The following is a 19,383-nucleotide window of genomic DNA, read 5'->3' on the forward strand; positions in this document are numbered from 1 at the left end:
TAACAGGCCTGCGGCAAGTGGGAATCTCGTCACCAGCAACAATGATGACAACTCACAAAATACACCAACAGTGTCTCCTTCTCCTATAGGACAGGTTGCTGATTCCTCTGGAATTGGTACTTTGGGCTTCACTGCTAGCGAGGTAGAGGACCTTAGCAGGGCATTGGCCCATCTAAGGAATAATTCTTTTGCTTCTACATCTCTTGCCAGATCAGGTACAGCCTCTGCCTTCAGTACCACTGGATCTATTGACTCTACTTCTTGGGTTATTGATTCCAGTACAACTGACCACATGACACATATGTCTTCCCTATTCTCTTCATATCATTTGTTGTTTGGTCAGGATAAGATGAGAGTTGCTGACGGGTCTTTCTCCACTATCTCTGGAAAGGGAATGGTTGACCTAAGCAAGGACCTCTCTCTTAAATCAGTTTTGCATGTTCCCAGTCTCACCTCAAATCTTTTGTCTGTTTCAAAACTTACCAAAAATTTGAACTGTAGTATAATTTTTTTTCCTACTCATGAGTATGGAGGACTCTACTATCTTGATGCAGATTGACAAGGAGAACGATTGGGTGCGGTCATGAGTATGGAGGACTCTACTATCTTGATGCAGACATTGGTTCAGCCTTACAAGCATCTGCTGGTAGTAGTCCGGAGAGTGTGGAGTCAAAAGCTAAGTTGCATCTTTGGCATGCTAGACTAGGTCATGTGTCTTTCTCCTCATTAGAAATGTTGTTTCCCGAACTGTTTAAGGGCATTTCAAGTCAGAGTTTAACCTGTGAAGTATGTCAAGTGTCAAAACAATGTAGAACTGTGTATCCAATTTCCAGTAATGATTTTTGTGCTCCTTTTGATTTGGTTCATTTTGATGTCTGGGGCCCTTCACCCATTGTTTCTTTTGATGGCTTTCGGTACTTTATCAGTTTTATTGACCACCACTCTCGATGCACATGGATTTACTTGTTAAAAGGACGGGATGAAGTACCACGGATAACTATGGCATTTTGCAAGATGGTTGAAACTCAATTTAATAAGAAGATTAAGCAATTCAGGTCAGACAATGTTGCTGAATACTTTGAAAAATCCTTGAACTTATTCATGGAAGATGCTGGCATACTACATCAGTCATCCTGTGCTTATACCCCTCAGCAAAATGGGGTTGCTGAGTGCAAGAATAGACATCTATTGGAGATAGCTCGAGCCTTACTATTCCAGCACAAAGTCCCCAAGCAATACTGGTCTCAAGTGGTTCTTACTGCATCATATCTGATCAATCAGATGCCATCTAAGGTGTTGGGTATGAAAACCCCTTTCTCTATTTTGTGTCCCACTCTTCCAGATTTTTCCCTTCCTCCTTGGGTCTTTAGCTGTATATGTTTCATACATGTGAAGGATCCAAAGAAGACCAAGCTGGATCCTAAGGCTACAAAGGGAGTATTCCTGGGGTCCTCTCCTACACAAAAGGGTTACAAGTGTTATGACCATGTCTCCAAGAGAAAGTATGTCACCAGAGATGTGGTCTTCTTTGAGTCTCAACCCTATTTTCAGTCTTCTCAGAATCCTCTTCAGGGGGAGACTAGTGGGACGGAAGGGGATTCTCATTCTCCCTCCTTTTTTGGTCCCCTATCTACTTCGGATCTTCCATCCTCTCCACCTACTCCTTGTTATGGCATTCCAGGTCAACCCAGTGAGGCTCCCACTGTGCTGGTTACCTCTCCTGATGCTGCAGATGTTCCTGAAGGCTCTAGTAGGCAACAGAAAGAGATATTTACATACAACAGAAGAAAAAGGGGCCCTCAATCTCATGACAGCAACCAGTTGGACTCGGATCAATCTGTCTCTACAATCCAAGGTACTTCCAACTCACATATTTCTGATTTGGATCTTCCTATTGCTCTCTGTAAGCCTATTCGCTCTTGCACCACCCGACACCCCATTGCTGATTTTGTTTCTTACTCACATTTATCTCCTGCCTATCACTCCTTTGTGTCTGCTCTTTCCTCTGTGCGTGTTCCTTCTAGGTACTCAGAGGCTGTGTCTAATCCAAGGTGGAAAGAAGCTATGAATGAAGAGATGGAAGCCCTAATGAAAGCAAGAACTTGGGAATTAGTGGATCTGCCAGAGGGGAAGAGCACTGTTGGGTGCAAGTGGGTGTTTACTATAAAGCACAGGGAGGACGGGTCTATTGAAAGGTACAAGGCCAGACCTGTGGCAAAGGAGTTTACTCATAAAGAAGGGATTGACTACAAAGAAACCTTTGCCCCAGTAGCAAAGCTCAACAAAATTCGGGTTCTTTTGTCACTAGCAGCAAATTTTTCATGGGAACTTCATCAGCTGGATGTGAAGAATGCCTTCTTAAATGGTGACCTTCATGAAGAGGTATTTATGGAACCTCCACCAGGCTACGATTTGGTAGAAAGGTGTGCAAACTGAGGAAAGCATTATATGGGTTGAAGCAATCTCCCCGTGCATGGTTTGAGAGGCTTTGTGGGGCCATGAAGAAGGTGGGGTACACTCAGAGTGGTGCAAACCATACCTTGTTCATAAGGAGACAGGATAGTAAACTTACTGCACTCATTGTTTATGTGGATGATATGGTAATTACCGAGAATGACTTGGAAGAGATAAGAAGATTGAAGGAGTTTCTAGCTTCGGAATTTGAGATCAAAGACTTGGGTCATTTGAGATATTTTCTTGGGATTGAAGTTGCCAGGTCAAGAAAGGGAATCTACATATGTCAGCGGAAGTATGTTCTTGACCTCCTAGAGGAAACAGTCATGATGGGGTGCAGGCCAGCAGATACTCCAATAGAACAGAATCATGGCCTGCAGGAATCAGTAGGGGAGGACTACTGTGATAGAGAGAGATACTAAAAATTGGTAGGGAAGCTGATATACTTATCCCTCACTCGGTCAGATATTGCTTATGTTGTGCATGTTGTCAGTCAATTTATGCATTCTCCAAAGATCCCTCATATGAAAGCAGTTGAAAGGATTCCCAGGTACTTGAAGACTTGCCCAAGGAAGGGAATTCTCTTTAGGAAAAACAATAGAATTGAAATTGAAGCCTACACTGATGCAGATTGGGCTGGGTCTGTTGGAGACAGGAAGTCAACCTCAGGTTACTATACATTTGTGGGAGGAAACCTGGTCACATGGCGCAGTAAGAAGCAGAATGTAGTGGCTAGATCAAGTGCAGAAGCAGAATATCGGGCTACAGCCCATGGGGTTGCTGAACTCTTATGGCTCAGAACTCTTCTTAATGAACTTGGCATTAAGGCTGAAGGTCCTCTCAGGCTATATTGTGACAATAAAGTTGCCATCAACATTGCCAACAATCCCGTGCAGCATGACAGGACGAAACATATTGAGATTGATCGGCACTTTGTTAGAGAAAGAATTGTCTCGGGTGAACTCTGTGTGCCTTATACTCCATCTGAGATGCAAATTGTAGATGTATTGACTAAAGGGTTGGCTACAGCAAAGTTCATGGACCTTCTTGGCAAGCTAAACATGATTGACATCCATGCTTAGCTTGAGGGGGAGTGTTAGGTTGAAGGTTTTGTATGTATGGATGGTTCGGCTGATAAGAGTTCTTATTAGCCTGTATTTGAGTTTAAGTTGTCATGTGCTGGGCCTGTGTTAATGGGCCTAAGTCTGTTTAGTGTTTTTAAGTTGTCTGGGTGTCCCATCACTAATCAGGGGCATCCCAGTCATTTCATGTAACATTGTATTGTACTTTAATATAAATAATAGTACTGTCGACTGGGAAGACTAGTTCGACATTTCAGCATCTCTTCTTCTTCTCCTCTTTTCTGCTACTTCGGCTACAGTAGTTTAGCTTTCAGTCAAAAGTGCAGGAGTTAAGAACCATCAGTTGCAAAGAAGAACACTATCCATTGCTGCGAACTTCTCGTGGCCACTATTTCAGATGGATGTTAAGAATGCTTTCCTCAACGAAGACTTGCAAGAAGAAGTGTACATGGAGTTACCCCCTGGTTTTTATAGTATAGAAGGATGAAGTATAGTTTGCCTACTTCTCGCAGAGCCGTTTCCGCTTAGTTGGGCGCATTAATGTCGGTTGCGAGATTTGTGCGGAGGTTATGCTATGCCCGAGTAACTCTGAGGCGTGCGTTACGATAGGCCGATCTAATGGTCGAGGTATTAACGTCCCGAAGATCTCGGGCTGGTAACGTGTTATCGGTCCAAGTCAGTGGGCTCTTCTCGCAGGTCATTATGGATTACTACAGCTCGGCTGGTCTCTGTGACAGGTCGTCGTGAGTTTGGGTGCCTGTCAGTTTGGCCTGGCCAAGGTGGTGGTCAGCCTAGGCGAGGTGCTCCAGGCTAATTTGCTTACTCAGCACTGAGTTATTACTCGAAGGCAACATGTCGTGAGGCGATTAGGAGGACCAAATTACCCTTCATCAGCCATCTTGGCAGATTGTGACCATTCTAAAAAGTTTGTACCATCTAACTTAAATGTAGTGATGGTCTCAGCCCAAAAAGGTCTCTGACACCTCCTCCCCCTTGTCCCATCTCACTCCCCAATTTGTTTTCAGCCCCGTGACCCTCCATTATTCCCAAAAAAGGGTTAGAAAATCACTTTAAGATGAAAAAATATGTAATGATCTCCTTCAGGCACCACAAACACCCTTTCGGTAACCTAGAAGCTCCTCACACAAAAGATTCCTTTTCCGCAGGAGTAGGAAAAGAGAGAGAAGAAGCAGCTGCTCCCTCCAGAGGCCTCCAAAACAGGTGGGGCCTCTTCAAAAAACTTCAAGAAACCCTAAAAAACTAGGGCACCACTTCCTAGGTCAAAAATGAGGAATCCTACAAAAATAGGTCCCCCCTTTCTCTAGTTCTTCCTAAATTTGGTGGAAAACCCTAGACCAGCTACAAGGCAAAATAGATCCACCAAAAACTCCAAAAACTGGGCTTACTGTGGTCTTCTATCAGACTCTCACCTCACCATGCAGTCGGCTGATCTAGGGCTGCATGAAAGAGCAACTCAAGTAGCTTTCGGCCTGCTCTGATACCAAGTAAATTCTTGAAAGTTGTTTTTGATATGATCTTTATGAAGAAAAGGAAAGAAGTTGAAAGGTTTCAGCAAGAGAAAGGAAGAGAATGGGATGTTGCCAGAATTGAATAGATTTGGCTACCACCACCTTTTGATTTATATACTTTATAAAAAAGAATGAACAAGTACAGTAATACCCTTAGTAGGTCAGCTACTTGAAGTAGTTGAACAGTCACAACTTAACTTAACATAAACTAATGGGCCAAAGGCCCAATAACATCCTAATTGAATAAAGAAAATAAAAATAAAACAAAGCTGGACCAAATAACTTATCATTGGCCCCAACCCAACAGGTCTCCTTGTGTAGAGAGACTGGGCCGAATGGGCCCTAGTCCTTTAGTGTCATTCTTATTGCTTTCTTCTTGTTATGTTTTCTTATTGAGCCTTCTTTCTTTATGGGCTTTTAGCTTTTTTTTTTGTTTTTAAGTGTTTTTGCTGATGTGGATGCCTACTTAAGGGCCTCCTTGTAAATTATGTAACTTAAGAAGTTTAATAAAAAGATTAGAGTAGGGGAAAGAGGAGATTATTGAACTCCACCTTTCTTTCTCCTTTCTTCTCCATTTTTCCTTCTTCTTCTTGCTGTCATCCTCTTCTTCCTTCCATATTTCTGCTCTAATCTAAATATTTTTGCTAATTTTATTGGTCTAAATCACATCTTGGTATCAGAGCAGGTCTTCCTTCGTTTTCTCCTTTTTTTCCTTTTTTTTCCCAAACACCTTTTTTTTTAATCGAAAGGTGTATGGAGAGATAAATTGCTGATCAATCAGAGATCTTGTATGCCTAGTTGGTAGAGGGTTTGGAGAGTTAGAAGCTGGTCAAAGATTGCCAAGAAAGTGGGACTGCAGAATTTTTCCCAAAACCCTAGCCGACTAGAGAGTTTCCAGTTACGAGTTAAAGAGGCTGTTTGGGTGTGGGGCTCAAGGCTTGGAGGGTTCCTTTTTATCTCCAAAAGTGGGCGCTGCAGTTGGAAGTGGTTTGGATTGCTCTGGTTTGAGCAACTTCCTCTTCTCTGTTTCTCCCCGGAGGCCAGGTACGGTGAAACCCTAGTTTTGGAACTTTTGAGTGTTTGAGTGACCTTAGTTAGGTCTATAAAGGTTGAAAACATTGTTTTTTTATTTTTGTTTGATTGATGGAGCAATCTAGAAGTGAGATGAAGCAGATCCCGGTGTCGGAGGTTGGTCCCATAGATTCCATTATGACAGGAGTGACTACAATTAAACTTGACGGAACAAATTACCTTGCTTGGGCACACTCTATTAAGATCCATGTCTATGGTAGGGGTAAACTAGGGTTTCTCATGGGTAGTAAGGTGATGCCGGAAGAGACTGATCCAACATATGAGAAATGGATGCTGGATAACTACACAGTTGTTGGGTGGTTGGTAAATTCTATGCAGCCCCACTTAAGTCAACACTATCTGTGGATGACTTCAGCCAAGGAGATTTGGAATAGTGTTACAGAAACATACTCTTAGAAATTAAAGTTGCAAGGGCCTACAAACTAAAGAATGATGTGAAAATTTTAAAATAGGGGGAGAAGAGTGTGGTTGTCTACTATTTGATGTTGAAGTCACTATGGCAGGAGATAGATGTTATGGAAGCATTCGTATGGGAAAGCACCAAAGATGCAGAAACTTTCAGAAAATTTGTGGAAAGAAAGAGTGTTTGAATTCCTTACAGGACTCAATCCTAAATTTGATATTACAAGGCAAAATATTTTGGCCAAGGATGAAGTGTCACTTGCTCAGGCATACTCTATGGTGAGCAGTGAAGAGAGCAGGAGACAGGTACAGCTACAGACCCCACCTCCCCTAGAACATTTTGCACATGTTGGATTAAAACCAAAGGGGGTAAATGAAAAAAGGAGGTGATATGTGAACGTTGCAAGAAGTCAAAACATAGGAAGGATTCTTGTTGGAAACTTTATCTAGATCTTCTTCCAGAAAGGTTTCGGAACAACAGCAATTTTAAGAAGGGTGGTCAGTCTGGAAAGCCCAAGAATGAAAATGTTGCTACAGTATCTGAAAGTGAAGAAAAATCTGTTGTGGAATAGCTGGTAGCAGTGAAGGCAGAATTTGAGAGATATCGGAAGTTGATACATCACTTGGAGTCTACTGTTGCATCTTCCTCCTCCGGCACCCCCTCTACATCCGCCTTTGCTCATTCAGGTATTCGTGCTTCTACAAATCATTCTACAGCCTTGGGTAATCTTAGAATTTCTTGGATCATAGATTCTAGTGCATCAGACCATATGACTAGCTTACCCAACCTTTTTTGTTCATACCAACTCCTCTCGGGTAGAGAGAAAATTTCTCTTGTTGATGGGTCTCTTTCTCCCATCTCTGGCAAGGGGGATGTTAGAGCCTCTGACTCACTTGTATTATTCTCTGTCCTTCATGTTCCCAAACTTAGCACTAACCTTTGATCTGTTAGTATTTTAACAAAATCAATGAACTGCAGCATAACCTTCTTTCCTACTTATTGTGTTTTTCAGGACTTGAAGTCTTAGCAGATGATTGGGAGTGGCCATGAGGTGAATGGGATATACTTGTTGGATGTCTCTAATCAAAGTTCTGGATTAGCTAGTGGAGTAGCTTTGGAGTTTGTTTTATCAGAGTCGGTTGATAGAGTCATGATTTGTCATTTCAGATTTGGTCATTTGTCTTTTTCAGCTTTGAGTCATTTGTTTCCATAAATGTTTAAGGGAATATCCCTATCGAGTCTTCATTGTGAGTCATGTGAACTTGCAAAACATTGTAGACAATCTTTTTTCAGTGAGTTATAAAAGATCTATTTCTCCTTTCCATTGATGATTCCTACACTTGGATTTACCTCATGAAATCCCGGGATGAAGTACCAAATATTGTGCAAAAATTTCATGAACTTATACTTACACAGTTTAACACTTGGATCCAAATATTTCAATCTGATAATGCAAAGGAATATTTTGAGAAGAACCTTTCCTCCTACTTTGATACCATTGGAGTTATTCATCAGAGTTCTTGTTCCTACACTCCTCAACAAATGGAGTGGCAGAAAGGAAGAACAGATATGTGGTTGAGGTTGCAAGGAGCCTCCTTTTTGCTTCCCATGTTCCTGTTACGTTTTGGGGGGATGTTGTCCTTATAGCTATATACTTGATAAACTGAACGCCTTCCCGGGTTCTAGGGTTTAAAACTCCCTTTAGTTTGCTTTTTTCCAAATGAGGATCTTTTCTCTCTTCCTCTTAGAATGTTTAGGTGCACTTGCTATGTTCATGTTCATAGTCATCAAAGACATAAGTTTGAGCCTAAAACACCCAAATGTGTCTTTTCGGGATATGCCTCCACACAGAAGGGATACTGTTGTTTTGATCCAGTTCGTGGCACTCGCTTTTTTTTCCAGAGATGTCACATTTGCAGAGTCGGTTCCTTTCTTTGGCACTTCTCCTGAGGGGGAGCATTCAGAGAAGTTGTTTGCATTGTCACCATCTGTTCCTCTTTCAATTCCCATTAAATCTTCTATGGAGTCTCCTCCAATCGAGTCATCTATTGGCTCTTCTTCTCATGTTCCTGCTCCCCCTCCTCCTGCTGCTCATCCTCCCACATTTCCTTCCCATCCTATTATCCAAAGGTGGTACTAGAGACAAAGACTTAGAGACTTGCAAGTTGTTTCCACGCCTTCAGATGTGCCTCTTGCTCCTCCCATCGCTACTGAGGTAACAGGTCAGCCATCTTCTACCACTTCGGATCCGTTCCCTAACCTTGATCTCCTTATTGCCCTTCGCAAAGGCAAACGGAAATGTACAGCTCATTGCATTTCCAAACACCTGTCCTACAACCTTCTTTCCCCTTCCTACTATTCCTTCCTTGCCTCTGTTTCCACACATGTGACTCCCAGATCTGTCCCAGAAGCCTTGTCCAAATTAGAATGGAGGGATGCTATGATGACTGAACTAGATGCTTTGCATAAGAACAATACATGGGAAATTGTGGATCGCCTGATGAAAAGGAACTGATTGGTTGTAAGTGGGTGTTCACTATTAAGTATCATTCTAATGGTATTGTTGAGAGATATAAGGCCCATTTGGTTACTAAAGGGTATACTCAGATGTATGGTATTGACTACCTAGAAACTTTTTCCCTAGTAACCAAGATGATTTCAGTTCGAGTTGCGCTATCTTTAGCTACTGCTTTTGATTGGCCTCTTCATCAGTTTGATGTAAAGAATGCTTTCTTGAACGGGGACCTACATGAAGAGGTCTATATGTCTTTACTTCCAGGGGTGTATGGCAAGGAGATGCACGGAAAGGTCTGTAAACTAAAGAAGTCCTTTTATGGCCTTAAAAATCTCCTTGTGCCTGGTTTGACAGATTTCAGGCTGCTCTTGTTGCTTTTGGGTACACACAGACTCAGTCGGAACGTACCTTGTTTGTTAAGAGGAGAGATTCCATAGTGACCCTTCTGATTGTCTATGTTGATGATATTGTGGTTACTGGTAATGACACCCAAGAAGTTGTTCATCTCAAAAGTTTTCTTAACACTGAGTTTGAATTTAAAGACTTCGGGGAACTCAGATATTTCTTGGGAATTGAAATTGCCAGATCTAAGGATGGTCTCTTCATTTCTCAACAGAAGTATGTTCTTGATCTTCTTGCAGATACTGTTAAATTGGGTGCTCGACCTGCTTCTACTCCTATAGACCTAAATCATAGGCTGTCAGCTACTGAGGGTGAACTATTGCCTGATAAGGGAGTGTTCCAGAGACTGGTTGGGAAGTTATTATACCTTTGTATGACTCGGCCAGATATTTTCCTATGCAGTTAGTGTAATTAGCCAGTTTATGCATTCTCCCAGAGATACACATTTAGCAGTTGCTGAGAGGGTTCTGTGCTACCTAAAGGGACTCCGGAGAAAGGTATCTTGTTTGCTAAGCATGGACACATGAAGCTGGAAGCATACACTAATGCTGATTGGGCCGGATGTATTGATGATAGGAGGTCCACTTCAGGTTATTGTGCTATGGTAGCAGGGAACATTGTATCATGGAGGAGTAAGAAGCAGTCTGTAGTGGCAAGATCCTCAGCTGAAGCGGAGTACAGGGCAATGGCACATGGAGTTTCTGAACTTTTGTGGTTGAGATCACTTTTAGAAGAACTAGGTATAGACTGTGAGAAGCCAATGACGTTATATTGTGACAACCAGGCTACTATCAACATTGCACGTAATCCTGTTCAACATGACAGAACTAAGCACATTGAAGTTGACAGGCATTTTATACGAGAGAGAGTTGCCTCAGGAGAAGTCCGCTTACCATTTGTTGCTTTTGAAGAACAGTTGGCTGTTGTTTTGACAAAAGGTGTTCCTAAAGGAAAGCTGGTTCACTTTATAAGCAAGTTGGTCATGATTGATATCTATGCTCAGCTTGAGGGGGAGTGTAGAGAGACTGGGCCGAATGGGCCCTAGTCCTTTAGTATCATTCTTATTAGTTTCTTCTTGTTATGTTTTCTTATTGGGCCTTCTTTCTTTATGGGCCTTTAGCTTCTGTTTTGTTTTTAAGTGTTTTTGCTGATGTGGATGCCTACTTAAGGGCCTCCTTGTAAATTATGTAACTTAAGTAAGTTTAATAAAAAGATTAGAGTAGGGGAAAGAGGAGATTATTGAACTTCTTCTTCTTGCTGTCTTTGTCTTCTTCCTTCCATCTTCCTGCTCTAATCTAAATATTTCTGTTAATTTTATTGGTCTAAATCACATCTCCTCGCATAATTGAAGGATTAAGAAAAAGTAAAAGGGAAAAGAGAGAAAAAGAACTTATGAGCAAAAACAATAGGGTTTTAAACCTTTCATTCACATTTTATATGATAAGATAAATATTCATGTACCCCTATCATAATAATATAAAATTACTGCACAGTACCCTTTAACACATTGGTGACCAAATATAATTGCTTTTCAATAAATACATAAGCAGTAAGTTATCTCAGCTTGAATCATTCTTTGCATCTTTACTTTGTTTACTTCTATATTGAGATTGAACTCTACATTTTCTCCACACTTTTACATACACTTTATACTAATTATGTGTTAGATCTCTATATTTAACTTGTCTGTCTTTCTCTAAAACTCTTCTTTCTTTCTTGTTAATTGTGGTAGATATACTCTTAACATGGTATCAGAGCAGTGATCCACTCTTTGTTTCTTATCTAGGCCTTTGTTTCACGTGAAAATGGAAAAAGTTTTTCTACTGTATTATGCCCAAAGAACCCAGAATTGCAGATGTAAGCCTCTACTTTTTGTTATTACTTGTCAGGACTTTGGCATCGTGTTAATCAAAAATTGATATGGTTTAGGGGGATGCAACTTAAGATGGTTTGCTTTGGGGTGGTCTGATAAAAGCTGAGGTGGCCAAACTGAATGATCTACTGGCTGTATTTCAATAGATAAAATAACTACTAGTAAATATTTGAGATGTAGTTATCTAACCAACTTCAATTTGAGCAATTAAGGAGCTCACGACCTCCTTAATAACTTATTCACTAAAAGACAAGCAATAAATCGTTCAGTTCAACCACTTCAGCTGTTAGCAAACGGCCTCTTAGGTTCTATTATAATATAATGCAATGCTAAAAATCTATGACACTGAGCTTCTTATGGCTTGAACACAATCATTCACCATGGCCATGCATACCCCAGGACCAAACACCTAAGGTGTTGTCATTTATATGCTTAATAATGGTCATACTTATCTCCAAGGATGCATATGTACACACAAAAATATGCAGTATATATTTTAGGGCTTAGGCTTGGTTTCATTGCCATAGGCCATAACCAATCAACACAAGATAAAGTTTAGATTTTGAGCCTAAACTCTAACCTAGCCCTAGGTAAAATTTCAGCCCAAAAGCAATGTAAAAAAACCAAGTTGGAGTAATTAGATTTGGATTCAGACTGCCACAATTTGATATTTATATTTGGAAGTCTGATGCAATGGAAATGACAATAAATAACACTGAAAAAATATACATGGATATGCAGGGAGAGTAACATTTCAGGGATTGGATCCTGGGACTGGAACCTGAATGGACAAAATTCTACATATCATGCACTGTTTCCTAGATCTTGGACAGTATATGACGGTTTGTGGACTTGTCATACCTTATCTCCACTACCATAGATCATGATCTTTATATATTAAAAACCCCTTTCTTCTCAATCCAGGTGAACCTGATCCAGAACTTAGAATAGTTTGCCGTCAGATTTCACCATTTATTCCTCATAATTATAAGGAGAGCAGTTTTCCTGTAGCAGTATTTACATTCACGGTATCAAAAAACCTTTGAAGAACTTGCTGTAAGATTTTATTACCAGCAATTTGATATTAAGCTGATGCTTTACACTTTCTTTTCTCTCTCTAGTTATTCAATTCAGGAGAGACTGCTGCAGATATCACCTTGCTTTTCACATGGACTGTAAGTTATGATTGTTTAGATTGCATATTCTATTCAATTTAAGCTTTTGCTTGTAAGCTTTTATGCTTTCCTTTCAATTGCAGCATATCTTTAGTCATACTGCAACTCTTATCTGTTTTCTTTGAAATCTCATATAGTCCTGTAAATTATTCCTTCCTTTTTGTCATCTTCTCAGAATTCTGTTGGTGGTGACTCTGGATTTTCTGGTTATCACTTCAATTCAAAGATGAAGTATGAATACCTCTAAGAGTTGTAAACATTAGCACTATTTTTACATTTCACAGATTCCATTCCTATTTTTTTTGTTTGTTTGAAAATTTTTCTAATATATATATGAATTTATTTTGTCATTCCATAGGGTGAAGAATGGCGTGCATGGTGTACTTCTACATCACAAGCAAGTGTGCTTTCCTCCATATGGAGGAAAAAATTTCCAAATTATTGGTTTCACGAAAGTATTTGTATGTACATTATATAATTGGTTTGGTTTCTGATTTCTAATGCTATTTATATGCACATTCAGGACTGCTGATGGACAACCTCCAGTAACATATGCCATAGCAGCCGAAGAAAGTTCTGATATTCATGTCTCTGAGTGTCCATGCTTCATTATATCTGGAAATTCCCAGGGTATAACAGCCAAAGACATGTGGCATGAAATTAAAGAGGTCAGTGATTATCTTTTTGTACACATTCATGACACAGAAAGCAGTTCCCCATTCTATTTTCATTCTTTATTTTACTGTGAAACATATTTATTTGGACTTTCTTGGTTTATTTGGTGATACAATAATTAAACATGGATATTTGGTTGTAACAAGGACAAGTCTTTTTGACAAACTACATTTGATGATTAAGTAGAAGAGAAGAGGAAAAGAACAAATGAAAGAAAAAATGGGTATGTTTGCCCTTGTGGTTGGCCCACCCTATTCTATTTATACTTTGGGTTCCCAGGTATTGTTAGTTTTCTTTTGATTTTCTAAAGAGGGTGGTTTGGTTTTTGGAATTTTCAGGGCCTCTTGGAGTGATCGATTCACATTTCTCTCCGTTGGGAGGCGTGGGGTGGAGAGAGATTTCCCTCTAGTTAGGGTTTTCTTCTTCCGGAAGGGTTGGTTTCTATGTGTGTGATATTAAATTATTTTTTGAAGGTCTCCAATCTACTTTTTTCTTACTGTTGAACTGTTTGAAATAAGATGGAGAGTTGGAATACTGAGATAAAATCTACCGGTACTGTGGGACTAGGTGTTGGAGGTAGTAGTGATATTTTTGGGTCTGGGATCATTACTACAGTAAAACTTGATGGTACAAATTATTTGGAGTGGGCACAATCAGCTAAGATGGCTATTGGTGCCCATGGAAAATTAGGGTATCTCACTAGGGAGGTGAAGAAACCTGATACAGACTCTTCTCGATGGGTGCAGGAGAATTACATGGTAATGTCCTGGCTGTGTAATTCTATGTTACCTCATATTGCAAAAAATTTCCTATGGGCTAATACTGCTAAGGAGATTTGGGATTGAGTGACTGAAACCTACTCTCAGAAGCAAAATGAAGCCAGAGCCTATCGGTTAAGAAATCAGGTGGTAAGTATGAAACAGGGAGAAAAACCTCTTGCTATGTATTTCTCCATACTGAAAACCCTATGGCAGGAAATAGATCACTTAGAAACTGTGATATGGGAAAGTGTAAATGATGCAGCAACTTATCATAGACTGGTAGAGAGGAATAGGGTTTTTGAGTTCTTGGCAGGGCTGAACCCTGAATTTGACATTGCTAGGTAGCATATTCTTTCTATGGAGGGTGTGACACTCTCTCAGGCCTATGCCTTTGTCTCTGGAGAGGAGAGTAGGAGGAATGTAATGTTGAGACAGCCTGGGATTGACCAGTCGGCTATGGTTGGTACAACAAAACCTAAGCCGAATGGAGACAGGGGGAGTAGTGAGACTAGAAGGGAAGATAAGAAGGACTTGGTGTGTGATTATTGCAAGAAGCCTAAGCATACTAGGGACACTTGTTGGAAGCTTCATCCAAATCTTATGCCTGCTCAGATAAGAAACAAGAAGGGAAATGCAAATGTAGCCACTACAGGAGACTCTTCAGCCCCTCTCTCCCAAACTGATCGGGAATCCATTGCAGTAGCAGCAGTGAGAACAGAATTGGAGAGGTTTGGACAGCTTATGAGTAAGAAAGATTCACCTAGCTCTAGCCTTCCAGGTGAACAGCAGAATGCAGGAGCCAACTACACCACTTCCTTTGCACCTACAGGTAGTTCATATGCAACTGCAAATCTTGCATCCACTTCATGTAAGGAGGGACCTCCCTGGATTATAGACTCGGGAGCATCTGAGCATATGACTAATGACCCTACCATTTTCAGTTCCTATCAGTTGTGCCCTGGTAGAGACAGAGTCTCTATAGCAGATGGTTCACATATGCCCATTGCTGGGAAGGGGGCAGTTAGAGTGACCGATGATATAACTCTGTCTTCTATTTTACATGTCCCTAGACTTCATACCAACCTACTGTCTGTTAGTTCTTTGACAAAATTTAAATTGTTCCATGACCTTTCTTCCTAGTAATTGTGTTTTGCAGGATCTATAGTCAAAGAAGATGATTGGGAATGGTCGTGAGGTGAATGGAGTTTACCTTCTGGATGAGATTCCGAGACATCAAGGCCATCATGTTAGCAACAGCAGTAGTAGTGGGTCAGAGTCAGTGAACCAGATTATGCTTTGGCACAATCACTTGGGACATCTTTCTTTTAATTCTTTGAAATGTATTTTCCCAAAATTGTTTGAGTCTGTTCAGTTATCTACCTTGGAGTGTGAGAGTTGTCAGTTAGGAAAGCATTGTAGACAGTCTTTTAAACCAAATAATAAAAGAGTACTTCTGCTTTTAATATTGTTCACACTGATGTATGGGGGGCATATCATATCCCTTCCATGGGAGGATTCCGTTACTTTCTCTTGTTTGTGGATGATTATACACGATATTCTTGGATATATTTGATGAGATCACGTGATGAGGTTCCTAACTTGGTACAACAGTTCCACCAAATGGTTCTCACACAATTTGGAATGAGAACTAAGGCTTTTAGATCAGATAATGCCAGAGAGTACTTTGAGAAGAACTTGACCACATATCTCTTAGAACATGGTGTAGTTCATCAGAGCAGTTGTGCATATACACCGCAACAGAATGGAGTTGCTGAGAGGAAAAGCAGACACATTGTGGAGGTCACAAGGAGTCTTATGGTGTGTGCTTCAATTCTTGTGTAGTTCTGAGGAGATGCAGTTCTTACAACTGTGCATTTGATTAACCGTGGTCCTTTACAAACTTTGGGGTTTAAGGTGCCATTTAGCCTTATTTTTCTAGATTGAGAGATATTTCATATACCTCTGAGGGTTTTTGGTTGTGTTTATTTTGTTCACATTCTTGGCCCTCATCGCAATAAATTGGATCCTAAGGCCAAGAAATGTGTTTTACTTGGGTATGCTTAGAACCAAAAGGGGTATTGCTGTTATGACCCAGTGTCGAGGAGCAGATTTGTTACTATGGATGTTACCTTCTTTGAATCCACATTCTTCTTCTCGAGTGGTTCTCCTCAGGGGGAGAGTTTTGGGAAGGAAAACTCACAATCTGTTCCTCTTCCTGTTTTTGTGGTGCCTCCATCAGTTCAACCAGCACCTACACCTCCAGTTTCATTACCTGAGCCATTACGGGCAACATCACAGAAATATCAGCACCGGCAGATGATGGTTGACTCTACACATCCTCAACCCACACCACTCTCTGTCAGTCCTTCTAAAACTCCAAATTCGGCAGATACAGGTCCAGGTATTTCTCTTGAGCCTAAGCCTATTATGTTTTCTAATGATAATGTTTCTGTTCCGAACACCATTGTTGCAGCTGATCCCATTAACTTTGATCTTCCCATTGCACTTCGTAAGGGGAAGAGAAAGTGTACAGCCCACTGCATTTCACACCATCTTTCCTACAGTGCCTTATCACCCTCCTACCATGCTTTTCTTTCTTCCCTGGATTCTGTGTCTATACCCAGGAATGTTACTGAGGCTCTCTCCAAACCTGAGTGGAAAACAGCCATGCAAGATGAGATGGATGCTTTGGTCAAAAACCAAACTTGGGAAATAGTCGAGCTCCCCCCAGACAAGGAGACTGTCGGATGTAGATGGGTATTCACAGTGAAGTATAAGGTTGATGGCAAGATAGAGAGGTACAAGGCAAGGTTGGTAGCGAAAGGGTATACTCAGACCTATGGTGTTGATTATCTGGAAACCTTTGCACCAGTAGCTAAGATGAGTTCAGTTCGTATCCTTTTATCTAGTAGAAGATCAAGACTGTAATCAGTCTTGAATCCTAATAGGTTTTAGGTTTGCAAAACAGAAGAAAAAGAGGGAGAAAGGAGAGAGAATAGAAGACAAACAAGAGAATACAAGTTGTTGAAAGGAGGGACAGATTCTTACAAATCTGCCGCCACCACTCTCTTAATATTTATAGGTTATGTTTAACATAATGGAAAGGACACATCTGCCCTTGGTACTTACATAATAAATAAAGTAAATAAAATCTGAAATAAATAACAACTGAATTAACAAACTGACTCAAACTGACACTACTATAACTGAAACAAATAACTACACTGCTGTCCTACGAACACAGTGGGGACCACCACTGCAGTGGGGCCCACATCAGTGTTCTCTACACTCCCCCTCAAGTTGGGAGTAGATATCTATCATGCTCAACTTGGATAGGTCTGTCTCTAACTTCTTCCTTGGTACAGCCTTGGTGAGGATATCCGCGAGCTGCATACTAGATGTGATGCACGGAAGATAGACTTCTTGTGATGTGACCCTTTCTCGCACAAAATGTCGATCAATTTCGATATGTTTAGTTCTGTCATGCTGCACTGGGTTGTGGGCTATATTAATAGCTGCCTGATTATCACAATACAGCATTAAGGGCTTTTCATAGTCAATATCCAACTCTTCAAGTAATGACCTCAGCTATAAGATTTCAGCCACTCCATTAGCCATTGACATGTATTCCGCTTCAGCACTGGAGCGGGAAACAACACTCTGCTTCTTACTCCTCCAAGAGACAAGGTTACCTCCCACCAGGGCACAATATCCAGAGGTAGACCTTCTGTCATCAACACTTCCAGCCCAATCGGCATCTGTATAGACTTCCACCCTCATGTGATTATTGTTCTTGAGCAATATACCTCTACCTGGGCATCTCTTCAAGTATGCTAATATTCTCTCTGCCGCAAGAAGATGAGAAGTTCTAAGGGAGTGCATGTACTGGCTAACAACACTAACTGCATAGCTGATATCCGGCCGAGTGAGGCAGAGATATAGAAGCTTTCCAACCAACCGTTGGAACATAACTTTGTCTTCAAGTGGCTCCCCACCCTCTGCACTAATCTTGTGATTTTGTTCAATGGGTGTATCAGCCGGCTTAACACCCAACTTTCCAGTTTCCGCCAACAGATCTAGAACATATTTTCTCTGAGAGATAAAAATCCCCTACTTGGATCTAGCAACCTCAATACCCAAAAAGTACCGTTGTGCACCAAGATCTTTCACCTCAAACTCTTGATGAAGGAGCTGTATGAGGGACTCAATCTCATGACTGTCATTTCCTGTCACCACAATATCATCAACATATACTGCTAGTAGTGTCAGAGAGGACTCCACCCTCTTGATGAATAGTGTATGATCTGACTGGGTCTGTACATAACTAAACCTTCCAAGGGCTAATATGAACCTATCAAACCAGGCTCTAGGTGACTGATTCAAACCATACAATGCCTTGTTTAGTCGGAAAACCTTCTTACCTGTCTCTGTATCATAGAATCCAGGAGGCAACTGCATGTAAACCTCTTCTTGTAAGTCTCCATTCAGAAAGGCATTTTTAACATCCATCTGAAACAGGGGCCAAGAATGATTTGCTGCAAGGGATAACAAAACTCGAATGGTGGTCATCTTGGCTACTGGGGCAAAGGTCTCCAAGTAGTCTATACCATAAGTCTGAGTGAACCCCTTTGCAACCAGTTGGGCTTTGTACCTTTCAATAGAGCCATCAGCATTATGCTTCACAGTGAACACCCATCTGCATCCCACCGGTTTCTTTCCTTTTGGTGGGTCAACCAGTGCCCAAGTATTATTCTTCAACAGGGCATCCATTTCGACTTGCATTGCATTTTTCCATTCTGGAACTGATAAGACTTCTTGCACTGTTCTTGGAATAGGGACATCGGCAATGGAAGTGAGATAGGACCGGTAAGATGGTGATAGACGATCATAGGATAAGAACTGTGAGATGCTGTGAGCTGTAGAAGTTGTGCAATGTTGTTTCCCTTTGCGAATGGAAATAGGGAGATCAAGGTCATCCACAGGAAGGGAGGTGGCAACAGTGAGAGGTATCTCAGTAGGCTCTGGATCTGGAGCCGCAGAAGGAACTGGAGCTGGCCGGGACTGCCGAAGACTAGGATCAACCTGCCTGCATCGCCTGTGATAGACTCTCAACTCCGGCTCCCTCTAACCACCCTTACCACTACAACCTTCATTATCTAGTGGAATAGGTAAAGGAACAGCCTCACTTCCACTCTCACTACTCTCCCCCTAAGGAAAGAAACTCAAAACAGCCCCACTCTCACTCTCACTGCTCTCCCCCTGAGGAGAAACCCTAGGATAATAGGGTGTCTCCTCAAAGAAGGTGACATCCATGGAGACAAACTGTTTCCCTGAAACCGGATCATAGCAGCAATAACCCTTTTGAGTTTGTGCATAACCAAGGAAAATGCATTTGGAGGCCTTAGGTTCAAACTTGGAATGA

The 19,383-nt window shown here is 41.1% G+C and overlaps 1 protein-coding gene across 6 annotated transcripts in view; it reads left to right on the forward strand.

The window, feature by feature from the left end:
• LOC148852903 (uncharacterized) overlaps positions 1-19,383 on the forward strand; it is a 115,529-nt gene that overhangs the window by 78,978 nt on the left and 17,168 nt on the right. For all 6 annotated transcript variants that reach the window (XM_088945401.1, XM_088945398.1, XM_088945399.1 and 3 more), the window contains 7 exons: positions 11,264-11,334; positions 12,092-12,192; positions 12,275-12,378; positions 12,472-12,525; positions 12,701-12,756; positions 12,884-12,922; positions 13,049-13,193. In XM_088945401.1, the coding sequence (XP_088801527.1) occupies positions 11,264-11,334; positions 12,092-12,192; positions 12,275-12,378; positions 12,472-12,525; positions 12,701-12,756; positions 12,884-12,922; positions 13,049-13,193 (570 nt within the window). The remainder of the gene's footprint in view (positions 1-11,263; positions 11,335-12,091; positions 12,193-12,274; positions 12,379-12,471; positions 12,526-12,700; positions 12,757-12,883; positions 12,923-13,048; positions 13,194-19,383) is intronic.

This window comes from Nelumbo lutea, chromosome 5 (assembly GCF_056320005.1).
Source record: "Nelumbo lutea isolate HS-2025 chromosome 5, American lotus-T2T, whole genome shotgun sequence".
NCBI classification, from domain to species: Eukaryota; Viridiplantae; Streptophyta; class Magnoliopsida; order Proteales; family Nelumbonaceae; genus Nelumbo; species Nelumbo lutea.